General features: G+C 42.6%; 1 protein-coding gene across 1 annotated transcript in view; it reads right to left on the bottom strand.

Moving 5' to 3' along the window:
• SLCO3A1 (solute carrier organic anion transporter family member 3A1) overlaps positions 1 to 13438 on the bottom strand; it is a 490487-nt gene that overhangs the window by 114317 nt on the left and 362732 nt on the right. The window contains exon 5 of the mRNA XM_040414195.1: positions 11003 to 11167. Within this exon, the coding sequence (XP_040270129.1) occupies positions 11003 to 11167 (165 nt within the window). The remainder of the gene's footprint in view (positions 1 to 11002; positions 11168 to 13438) is intronic.

Here is a 13438-nt window from a genome sequence, read left to right as displayed (position 1 = left end):
GTAGTCGGAGACTCCATTATTAAGGGAATAGATAGGGCAATCTGTCACAAAGACCGTGATCGCCGAACAGTGTGCTGTCTTCCTGGCGTTAGAGTTCGACACATCGCGGATCGGGTTGACAGATTACTGGGAGGGGCTGGACATGATCCAGCGGTCATGGTCCATATCGAAACCAATGACAAAGTTAGAGGTAGGTGGAGAGTCCCTAAAAATGGTTTCAGGGATTTAGGACAAAAGCTTAGGGCAAGGACCTATAAGGTAGTATTTTCCAAAATACTGCCTGTACCACGGGCCACACAAGAAAGGCAGCGGGAAATTAGGGAGATTAACAAGTGGCTCAAGAACTGGTGTAGGAAGGAGGTGTTTGGGTTCCTGGAGAGCTGGGCCGACTTCTCTATCGGCTACAAGCTCTATCGTAGGGACGGGCTGCACCTCAATGGGAAAGGGGCAGCTGTGTTGGGGAGAAAGATGGCTGGAAGGTTGGAGGAGTGTTTAAACTAGGGACTGGGGGGAGGGAAATTACATTATAGGAGGGGAAGATAGTGCAGATAGAGACTGGGGCAAGGTAGTAGGACTGAGGGAGGAATGGAAGGAGGGACTAGAACAGTTCAGAAGGAAAGGTGTAGGGTAAAAAATACACATAAACCTCTCAAATGTATGTATACCAATGCCAGAAGACTGACTAATAAAACTGGGGAGCTGGAATTAGTGATGTGTGAGGAGACTTATGACATAGTGGGAATAACTGAGACATGGCTGGATGATAGCTATGACTGGGCAGTTAATGTACAAGGTTACAGTCTGTTTAGAAAGGATCATCAAAACCAGAGAGGGGGAGGGGTTTGCCTTTATGTAAAATCTTGTCTAAAGCCCACACTCCGTGAAGATATAAGTGAGGGATATGAACATGTGGAGTCACTGTGGGTAGACATACATGGAGCTAAAAACAATAATAAATTACTAATAGGAGTGTACTATAAACCACCTAATATACCAGAGTCCACAGAAAATCTACTACTAAACGAGATAGACAAGGCGTCAAATCATAATGAGGTGGTTATTATGGGGGACTTCAACTACCCAGATATAGACTGGGAAACTGAAACTTGTATATATCATAAAGGAAACAGGTTCTTGGCAATAACCAAAGACAATTACCTCTCCCAACTGGTTCAGGACCCGACTAGAGGGACGGCCATACTGGACTTAGTATTAACCAATAGGCCTTACAGAACAACAGACGTGCAGGTTGGGGGACACCTGGGAAATAGTGACCATAAAGTAATAACCTTCCAATTATCATTCAAAAGAGCATTTCTACAGGGAGGAACAAAATACCAAACTTCAAAAAAGCTAAATTTAGCCAACTAAGAGAGGCCATAGGCCTAACTAACTGGGACAAAGTCCTCAAAAATAAAAAATACAGCCACAAAATGGGATATCTTTAAAAGCATCCTAAAATCTCATTGTGAGAGGTACTTACCGTATGGGAATAAAAGGTTAAGGAACAAAAAGAAACCAATGTGGATAAATAGAACTGTAAAGAAAGCAATTAATGACAAAAAGAAAGCATATAAATCACTAAAACAGGAGGGTAGCACGGAAGCACTGAAAAACTATAAGGAAAAAAATAGAACATGTAAAAAACAAATAAAAGCGGCCAAACTAGAGACCGAGAGATTAATTGCCAAAGAGAGTAAAACTAACCCTAAAATCTTCTTCAATTATATAAATGTTGAAAAGTATAAATCTGAAGGTGTCGGCCCTTTAAAAAGTAATGAGGGGGGAGTCGCAGAGATCGACGAGGAGAAAGCAAAGCTGTTAAATATTTTTTTCTCCAATGTATTCACTGAGGAAAATAAACTGTCAGATGACATGCAGAATGTAAAAATAAATTCCCCATTAAAAGTGTCCTGTCTGACCCAGGAAGAAGTACAACAGCGACTTAAAAAGATTAAAATAGACAAATCGCCAGGACCGGATGGCATACACCCCCGTATCCTAAGGGAATTAAGTAATGTCATAGCCAGACCCTTATTTCTGATATTTGCGGACTCTATACTGACAGGGAATGTCCCACAGGATTGGTGCATGGCAAATGTGGTGCCAATATTCAAAAAGGGTCCAAAAAAGGAGCCTAGAAACTTCAGGTCGGTAAGTTTAACATCTGTTGTGGGTAAACTGTTTGAAGGTTTTCTAAGAGATGCTATCTTAGAGCGTCTCAACGGAAATAAGCAAATAACGCCATATCAGCATGGCTTCAAGAGGGACCGGTCATCCCAAACTAATTTAATCAGTTTCTATGAGGAGGTAAGTTCTAGACTTGACAGCGGCGAATCAATGGATGTCGTATATCTGGACTTCTCCAAAGCATTTGACACTGTACCACATAAAAGGTTAGTATATAAAATGAGAACGCTCGGACTGGGAGAAAACGTCTGTAAGTGGGTAAGTAACTGGCTCAATGATAGTAAACAGAGGGTGGTTATTAACGGTACACACTCAGATTGGGTCACTGTCACTAGTGGGGTACCTCAGGGGTCAGTATTGGGCCCTATTCTCTTCAATATATTTATTAATGATTTTGTAGAAGGCTTCCATAGTAAAGTAGCAATTTTCACAGATGACACTAAACTGTGTAAAGTAATTAACACTGAAGAGGACAGTATACTACTACAGAGGGATCTGGATAGACTGGAGGCTTGGGCAGATAAGTGGCAGATGAGGTTTAACACTGACAAATGTAAAGTTATGCACATGGGAAGGAATAATGCAATTCACCCGTACATACTAAATGGTAAAACACTCGGTAACACTGACATGGAAAAGGATCTAGGAATTTTAATAAACAGCAAACTAAGCTGAAAAAAACAGTGTCAGGCAGCTGCTGCCAAGGCCAATAAGATAATGGGTTGCATCAATAGGGGCATAGATGCCCGTGATAAGAACATAGTCCTACCACTTTACAAATCGCTAGTCAGATCACACATGGAGTACTGAGTACAGTTCTGGGCTCCTGTAAACAAGGCAGACATAGCAGAGCTGGAGAGGGTCCAGAGGAGAGCAATTAAAGTAATAACTGGAATGGGGGAAACTACAGTACCCTGAAAGATTATCAAAATTAGGGTTATTCACTTTAGAAAAAAGACGACTGAGGGGGAGATCTAATTAATATGTAAAAAACATATCAGGGGTCAGTACAGAGATCTATCCCATCATCTATTTATCCCCAGGACTGTGACTGTGACATCCTCTGTGTCTGGAGGAAAGAAGGTTTGTACACAAACATAGAAGAGGATTCTTTACGGTAAGAGCAGTGAGACTATGGAATTCTCTGCCAGAGGAGGTGGTGATGGTGAGTACAATAAAGGAATTCAAGAGGGGCCGGGATGTATTTTTGGAGCGTAATAATATTACAGGCTAGAGATGGGTCGTTGATCCAGGGAGTTATTCTGATTGCCTGATTGGAGACAGGAAGGAATTTAAAGTGGGGAAAATTGGCTTCTACCTCACAGTTTTTTTTTTGCCTTCCTCTGGATCAACTTGCAGGATGACAGGCCAAACTGGATGGACAAATGTCTTTTTTCGGCCTTACAGTATGTACTATGTTACTATGTAACATATGGAGGGTGGAATTCCAATGGGTGGAAACGTTGCATATCAGCCAATGTTGTTGGGGGATGCCGTTCTGCTGCTGCAGCTCAAAGGGGGTGTGCTTTGCAGTGCAGTGGCTAAAGTGCATGCAAAGTTTCCTGGCCATTTTTAGGATGTCTCGCAGATGGGTGGAAGACTTCAGGAACCGCTTGACAACCAGATTGAACACATGTCCCATGCAGAGCGCATGGCTCAGCCTTCCTTGACGCAGCGCCGACACTATGTTCTTCCCATTGTCGGTCACCATGGTTCCGATTTTCATTTGTCGCAGAGAAAGCCAGGATTCGATTTCTTGATAAATCACACAGAGCAGTTCCTCCCCTGTGTGACTCTGTTCGACTAGGGAAACGAGATGCAGAACTGCGTGATACAGCCGTGTCCTGCACATGTGGTATGCTGGAGGTGCACTGTGAATTGTCCCTGCAGTGAAGGCTGAGGACATGGTGGAGGATGAGGAGGCAGAGGCGGACATTGTTGCAGGACCAACGGAGTGAGAACGTGGAGGTGGAAGCGGCGTGACCTGGCCAAGTTTCTGGTGTGGCTGTGCAGGAACCACAGTCACCCAGTGGGCCGTAAAGGACATGTATTGTCCCTGACTGTAGTTATAGCTCCACACGTTGGCGCTGCCATGCACTTTGGCAGACACCGACAGGGTCAAGGAATGTCCCACCTTCTGTTTTGCATGTTTGTGCAGGGCTGGTACTGCCTTTTTTGCAAATAAATGACTGCTTGGGACTCTCCACCTCGGCTCGGCATCAGTTCTCTGAAAGGTGCAGAGTCCACCACTTGGAAAGGGATGAACTGCAGCACCAGCAACTTGGCCAGGAGCACATTCAGCTTCTGAGCTGTTGGATGAATGCACACATCCTGTATCTTGGCAATCGCTTCAGTGATCGATTGCGGACGGAATGACTGACGAGTAGGAGCAGAAGTATCTGGACTAGCAGAAGAAGGGAATGACAGACAGCTTCCTTTGGCTGGGATGGTGGAGCCTTGACTGGCTGAAACTGGGTGTGTGCCACTGGCTGATGTCGCGGTCGCTGCGGCACGCTGGACCACCACATCGGAGCCACAGTTCTCCCAAGCCTTTATAGTGACGCTGCATATGTTGACGCGTGGTCTACCCCGGGAATGTTTGGCTCCCGACCTGCAACTGCTGCCACCCTGCTGACTCCCAGCCATTCTACCACTTTGCTGGCTCAGTCGCTACCTCACAGGCAAGCTGCCACCCTCTTCTCCTGATTATGATGAATCCCTGAAGCCCCTTCTGCACCTGGCTCCCAAGTGCAATCGGCTTCATCATCATCGAGTAGTGTCTGCACGTCACTGATTTTATCCCCAACAGTCTCTGGGACAGTAGCCTGACTGCTCGCAACACCACCTCTAACGCCACTCTCCTCATCACTACTTCCAGTCTAGCGGAGGAAGCGGCGGATGTCTCCTCCAGATTTTGGCTGGGCAGTAGTTGCTCACTCTCCTCTAGTAGCTCTTCCTCGCTTAAAAGTGGAGATGAGCCCACAGCATGTAGTACTTCTCGCGGTGATTGAACAGAAAAGGACCGAGGCAGTTTGAGGACAGGTTAGGGCACAAGGCCTGCTCCCAGGCCATGCCAACTAAGGGTTGTGTCTGACAAACCCACCGACTGTTGGCTGGGACTGTCTGATGTCACTTGGGATGATGTGGATGACAGAGTTAACCAATCAAGAACTGCAGGGTTGCTGGTCAAGACACAACCACTAAATGACACCGGGAGCTGAGGTACTGTAATACACCCCTATATGCTTTCACTAGAAATAACTGCAGAAGTGAACTGAGAATATATTTTTCTTGTTGAACTGAAAAACACCCCTATATGCTTTCATCAGAAATAACTGCAACAGTGCAGTGCGTATATATTTTTTCTTTTTTTAGGGAAAAACACCAAAATACGCTTTCCACACAAATAACTGCAACAGTGCTGTGCGGATATATTTTTCTTATTTTACTGAAATACACCACTATACGCTTTCACCAGAAATAATTGCAGAAGTGAACTGAGAATATATTTTTCTTGTTGGACTGAAATACGCCCCTATACGCTTTCACCAGAAATAACTGCAACAGTGCTGTGCATATATATTTTTCTTTTTTTACTGAAATACACCACTATACGCCCTCAACAGAAATAACTGCAGAAGTGAACTAAGAATATATTTTTCTTGTTGGACTGAAATAGGCTAGTATACGCTTTGACCAGAAAAAACTTAAGGAGTGAAATGCATATATATTTTTATTGTAGTACTGAAATACACCCCTAGACGCTTTCACCAGAAATAACTGCAACAGTGCAGTGCGTATATATTTTTCTGTTGTTACTAAAATACACCACTATACGCTTTCAACATAAATATCTGCAACAATGCAGTGCGTATTGTGACACAGTGAGAGGTTTGGTCTGGGAAAACAGGTATTTTCCTCCCAACATGTGCTGCTGGGCTGATTTACAGTCAGGTGAGGTCAAATACCGGACCGGATTTTAAGTGCCGGTCCGGGTTTTGGCAGCACCTGGTTGTCTTTAAATAGGCAGCTGGGCTCTGAAGCAATGTGTCTGTGTTGGGATCTGGGAGCCTTGTGAATGGATGAAGGCTTGCTACCTGTTTGGTGTGAAAACAGGTTGGTGCTGCTATCATCAAGGACTCTTTGAGGCAGATTTGCCGCATGGTGTGAATTACCACCAACACTGCAAGGTGATTTATTGGTTGATTATGACTGCTTGTTTTGTCACTTGCCTAAAGTGTGAATAAAACACTGAACTGGTTGATCCAAAGACCTCTATACTGCGTCCGCTAATCCTGTCTACCAGAGCGAAACCCCACAGTATATATTTTTCTTTTTTTTACTGTAATACAACCGAATACACTTTCACCAGAAATAAATGCAGAAGTAAAATGAGAATATATTTTTCTTGTTGGAGTGAAATAAGCTTCTATACGCTTTCACCAGAAATAACCAACAGTGCAGTACGTATTGTGGGGATTTGCTCTGGTAGTTAGGATAAGCGGTCGCAGTACAGAGGCAAAATACAAGTTTGTAATTCAAACTTCAGTGTTTATTCACACATGATGCCAAAAACAAAACATCACTTTTGCAGTGTTGGTGTTTTACTTCACACCCAATGGCAAGTTAATAAAAGAAAAGTCACCTTGGTGGCAGTACTGCCTCAGAAAGTTTAAATACAGGCTTTAGATGGCCTGTTCCCCTGACACACGGGTCTCCGCTCCCAGCACACAGACCTCCTGAGCTCCACTGTCAGATGGAGGTAATCCTCTCCACCTGGCAGTGCTGGCTGGTTTTTATGCCTGGCAAAACCCAGCCTGGAACGTGGGGAGTAGTCACCCACCCAGCACTTTGACTACTCCCAGTAAGAGCCGTCCCGGATCAGCTATTACAGCCATGCTACGTACCAAGGTGTCAAACAGCAACTGCTGCTGACACATAAAAAACGACATTCATTCCACCGAGGCCAGGAACCTCGGTGACACGTACCTATCATCCACGATGATTGCTTGTACATTCTTGCATTATATATTTTTCTTTTTTTACTGAAATACACCACTATACGCTTTCCACAGAAATAACTGCAGAAGTGAAATAAAAATATATTTTTCTTGTTGGACTGAAATAGGCTACTATACGCTTTGACTGGAAAAAACTTAAAAGCATGAAGTGCGTATACATTTTTCTTGTAGTACTGAAATACGCCCCTAGATGCTTTCACCAAAAATAACTGCAACAGTGCAGTGTGTATATATATATATTTTTTTTTACTGAAATGCACCACTATACGCTTTTAACAGAAATAACTGCAACAGTGCAGTGCATATATTTTTAACTTTTTTAAAAGCTGTATTTCTGGCCTTAATGTGACAATCACTTATGCACGTGTAATCACAGATGTGCAGTATATCAGAGGGTTTTTTCACCCTAACCAAAAAGCTGTATTTCTGTCCTAAATTTGACAGTGACTTATGCACGTGTAATCCCAGATGTGCAGTATGTAACCAAAAAGCTGTATTTCTGTCCTAAATGTGACATTGACTTATGCACGTGTAATCACAGATGTGCAGTATATTACAGGCTTTTTTCACCCTAGTAACCAAAAAGCTGTATTTCTGCCATAAATGTGACAGTGACTTATGCACGTGTAATCACAGATGTGCAATATATTAGAGGCTTTTTTCACCCTAACCAAAAAGCTGTATTTCTGTCCTAAATGTGACAGTAACTTATGCTTGTCTAATCCCAGATGTGCAGTATATTAGAGGGTTTTTTCACCCCAGTATGCCAAAGCTGTATTTCTGGACTTGCAGATAGCCTATGCTGGTGCACTATCATTGCATAAAATGGCTGCCGATCAGGTATTGATATTGATGAAATGAAGAAAAAAAAGTTCATTTTCAGCAGTAGTTGGCTCAGGGCAGGCTTAAAAAAATTGTGCACTGCATCCACAAAACACTTTTTCTGTAGATCGCTGAGTACATAAACCAGTTCTTGATAAGATCGCTCCCTGATCTCTCCCTCACAGCAGCTGCAGCCTCTCCCTACACTAATCCGAGCAGAGTGACGGGCGGTGCTAAGTGACTTCAGCTTAAATAGAGGCTGGGTCACATGCTGCAGTTGGCCAATCACAGCCATGCCAATAGTAGGCATGGCTGTGATGGCATTTTGGGGCAAGTAGTATGACGCTTGTTGATTGGCTGCTTTGCAGCCTTTCAAAAAGCGCCATAAAAATCGCCGAACACCGATCCCAAACTTTTACGTAAATGTTCGGGTCCGGGTGCCGAAAAACCTACAGTTCGGGTTCGCTCAACTCTACTCAGTAGCCGCCATTTTAGGAAAAATATGATTTGTTACCATAAAGCGCGAGGAAATTCACATTTGTTGGTAATCAATTCGCTGATCTCTAGTCATTAATATACAGTTGTAAAGTTGAAGTGAAAGGGAGCAGAGCTGCAGTAATCTGACACACACTTTGACTGGAGCTGTGTTTCTTGTTCCATTTAAAGTGCAAATTCTAGCATTGGAGGCTGCAAGGAACAGCTGATCAGTGGAGGTGTGGGGAATTGGACCCTCACCAATTAGATATTAATGACCTATCATGAGGATAGGTCTTCAATATCAGGAACCTTGAAAACCCCTTTAAGAAGGACACATCTGCAGGTTTGTCACACTTATACTACTGAAACAGTATTCAATTGTATGGACATTGGATAACTATTACTGTTAGGCTACAGGCACACGAACGTTGTTTGTTTCCGTGTCCATTCCGGTTTATTTGCGGATAGGATGCGGACCTATTCATTTCAATGGGTCCGCAAAAAAAAACGTGGACAGCACACCGTGTGCTGTCCGCATCAGTATGTCCGTTCCGTTGCCCCGCAAAAAAAATAGTGCATGTCCTATTTTTTTCTAGTTTGTTCACAAGGATAGGCATTATTACAATGGATCCGCCAAAAAAAACGGATGTGCAAAAAAAAAAACGGATGCCATACGGACCGCAAAACACATACGGTCGTGTGCATGTAGCCTTAAATGAATGTTTTTCCAGTATTTTGATATTGATGACCTATCTTCAGGATTGGTGGAGGTCTTAAATTGCACACCCCTGACAATCAGCTGTTCAGGACTAGCTATGTGTAAAGCAACTTATAGGACACAAGTAACCAGTTCAGGTAATAGCTACCCACTTTAACAAGATATAATGAACTTGCACTTCAAGACTTGGATTGCAATTGCTATGTTATTTATGTTATACGCTGTCATGTTTCTGCCTTGTTTCTGCTGTGTATTCCAGCCAATGAAGTATGGTTAGCAATGGCTGGCAGGAAGAGGGCTGACCACTTTGTTCCTCCTTTCCTGGTAGGAGTGGGCTGGTCCTACTTTCTGCCTGGAGGGGAAGTTCAAGTTCTGACAGGCAGTAGATAGGCAGCACAGAGCTAGAGCTCTTCCTCCAAAGGACCTTAACCAGATGCCTATTGAATCCATGGAAATTGATAGAATTAAGAAATTGCATCCATCAACAAAATTTCTGTGTGCCTACACAGCAAAGTGATCAGCAAAATCATGGCTTTACAGACCCTGCTGCAGGTGAGAGATTATGGCTCAGACACCCATGACCTAGACCTCTTCCAGGCCAATCAAATACCAAGCCTATATCCCACCGTGGACACTTATATCCACAAGTGCCTGCTAGTGCCATTTAATTACCACCTATTCAGCCACCATACCTCATCACATGGTGACTGAAACTGCACCAGCTACTGCTAAATGTACTACAATTTATCTTTTGTACTGAGTAAAGAGAGACTTTTCTACTTTTACTTCTGGACTGCTTCTTTGAACCCCCTTTCCACTGCACTGATCCCCAGGGAGTAACGGCCTGAGAGAGTATAACATCTCTTCATGGCTACTACCACTCCCATGCTCTGCAGCAGCTCCCCAGGAGCTTGCTGTAATATCGCTACAGGGTTCTGCCTACATCAGAAATAACAACTGTGATAAGAATGAATCCACTATCAGGAAGAACCTAACTAAATAACCCTAAGGAGTTCTTGCAGGTGTTATAGAATTTATCTTGTGTTCATCAGGTAGCTGCCGGTAGTATTAGCAGAGGTCAGAAACAGAGAGATAAAAGCTACAGAGACACAAAGAAGGGAGATTGATCACTAAACTGTCTGAGGTCAAACACAGTAGCAATCAAAAAGAAGTCAGAGAAACAAACTAGGTCAGAAACACTAAAATAGTCGCTATAGGAACTAACAAAAACACAGCAACCAGGTAGCACGTGCAATAACTGGCCAAAAGATGTCTCAGAATAGGATTGAAATACAGCAAAAATCTCACTGATCAGCTCTGAAACCAAGTTTCCCTGTTTTCTGCTCCAAAACAGGTAAACTTGTTGGGCTACACCACTTCCTACCTTGTCAGACTTCTGGGGCAGAGACTATTACACTATAGCACTGGAAGAAGCCACTTAAACTACACAGAGCTGTCCATTGTGTAGTGTATGGAGTTGGTTACTGTAACACTGCTTCTGTTCACTTGCACAGGAGCAGTGCTACAGTTACCAGCTCTGTCCGTTACACAATGGATGGTGCTGTGTAGTTACGGCTCCTACTTCCAGCACCGGAACTACTCAGAACAGCTGATCAGTGAGGTTGACCGGTGTTGGACCCCCACCAATCTGATAATGAGGACAGGCCATCAATATCATAATACATGAAAACCCCTTAAAAGTTAACATATGATACAACTTGACATCAAGTTATAAGCTACTAACAATTGAACATTCTGGGGGCTGTACTCTTACCTAGCAGTTGATTGGCAGATGAGGTTGTCAGGTTGAACTGTTGTTCTAGATATTTACCCAGGAATGCTGCAAAGCCTGCTACCACAGCTATCTCCATGCAAGCTGCGAGAACGATGCAGGTGAACACAGGGTTGGATAATAGGTGCTTAGTTACTTTTGGAATGACTGCAAGAGAAGAAGCATGTTTAAATCACTTTCATATATGTTAAAAGACTGCTTACTGGTTAGTGACATGAATGCATCAATATAGCAAACACATTGTTATACAGTCCTGATCAAAAGTTTAAGACTACTTGAAAAATGGCAAAAAAAATCATATTTAGCATGGCTGGATCTTAACAAGGTTCCAAGTAGAGCTTCAACATGCAACAAGAAGAAATGGGAGTGAGACCAAAAAATAATTTGAGCATTTAATTTATTGAAAACAACGAATAAACTGAAACAGGCTGTTTTTCAGCTGATCAAAAGTTTAGGACCACACCTCCAAAAAAGAACTAAACCCGCCCAAAACAGAAATCCAACTTCCAAACATGAACTCAGTAATAAGTAGCTCTGCCGTTATTGTTGATCACTTCAAAAATTTGTTTCGGAATGCTTGATGCAAGCGTTTCCATGAGGTGAGTGGGAACATTTCTCCAAGTGGTGAAGACGGCCGCACGAAGGCCTTCTACTGTCTGGAACTGTTGTCCATTTTTGTAAACTTCCCTTGCCATCCATCCCCAAAGGTTCTCAATTGGATTTAGATCAGGCGAATACGCAGAATGGGCCAAAAGAGGGATGTTATTCTCCTGCAAGAAGTCCCTTGTCCTGCGGGCATTGTGTACTGTAGCGTTGTCCTGTTGAAAAACCTAGTCGTTACCACACAGACGAGGGTCCTCAGTCATGAGGAATGCTCTCTGAAACATCTGGACATAGCCAGCGGCCGTTTGACGCCCCTGACCTTCCTGAAGCTCCATTGTTCCGCTGAAGGAAAAAGCACCCCAGACCATTATGGTGCCCCCTCCACTGTGGCGCGTAGAAAACATCTCAGGTGGGATCTGCTTGTCATGCCAGTAACGTTGGAAACCATCAGGACCATCAAGGTAAAAAAAATTCTCATCAGAGAATAAAACTTTCTTCCACCTTTGAATGTCCCATGTTTGGCGCTCTCTTGCAAAGTCCAAACGAGCAGTTCTGTGGCGTTCAAGGAGACGAGTTCTTTGAAGAGGTTTTTGTTTTTGAAGCCCTTCAGTCTCAGATGCCGTCTGATGGTTATGGGGCTGCAGTCAGCACCAGTAAGGGCCTTAATTTGGGTCGAGGATCGTCCAGTGTCTTGACGGACAGCCAATTGGATCCTCCGGCTCAGTGCTGGTGAAATTTTTTTGGGTTTTCCACTTTACTTTTTTGTTCCATAACCCTCAGGATCATTTAAGAAATTCCAAATGACTGTCTTACTGCGTCCCATCTCAGCAGCGATGGCGTGCTGTGAGAGACCCTGCTTATGCAGTTCAACAACCCGACCACTAGTGATGAGCGGCAGGGGTCATATTCGAATTCGCTATATATTTCACGAATATTTTGTAGAATATTCGTTGAAAATTCGCAAATTCGAAAATTCCCGATTTTTTTTTTTTACTCGAAAAATCGGAAAGGTAATGATTGTGTAATATGCGAATTTTTGTAATTCGATTTTTCGGATTCAAATTTTTTATTGCAAATTTTTCAACTTATAACTATTAGACAAAGAAGATTATAGCACTACATTAGCTAAATTGCTCTATATTCGATTTTTTTCGAATATTCTCTATATTGCTATAACTTAGTTTTTTCGAATATTCGTAATATTCTAAAACAAGAATATTTAGCAATATAGCGAATGTTAAAAAAAAATGAATATAGAGCAAAATTCGCAAACACTACTACTCCTAAAGTCAAGTGAATTGCAGCCTTCTTATTGGCCCACAAGCTAGAAGCAGTGAGGGACCATGTGTACTGATAAAAAAAAAAAAAAAAAAAACGAAAAAAAAAATCAAATATTCGAAATTACGAATATATATAACTATATTCGAAATATTCGCGAATTTTCGAAGTACCTATATTCGTAATAAAAATTCGAAATTCGAATATTCAAAAAGGGAGAGTTTTTTTGCCTTTGCCATCACAACGTGTGACTACCTGACAGAAAATGACAATGAATCCATATCTTTACACAGATTTGGCCTTTTAAAGGCATGTGTCCTAAAATTTGGATCAGCTGAAAAACAGCCTGTTTCAGTTTAATCGTTATTTTCAATTTATTGAATGCTCAAAAAATGTTTTGTCTCACTCTCATTTCTCCTTGTTGCATGATGAAGCTCTACTTGGAACCTTGTTAAGATCCAACAATGTAAAATATGATTTTTTGCCATTTGTCAAGTGGTCTTAAACTTTTGATCAGGACTATAGAAAGAATTATGA

Source organism: Bufo bufo, chromosome 1 (genome assembly GCF_905171765.1).
Source record: "Bufo bufo chromosome 1, aBufBuf1.1, whole genome shotgun sequence".
Taxonomy (NCBI): Eukaryota; Metazoa; Chordata; class Amphibia; order Anura; family Bufonidae; genus Bufo; species Bufo bufo.
The sequence above is the reverse complement of the archived record's forward strand: the minus strand, read 5'-3'. Positions and strand labels throughout refer to the sequence as shown.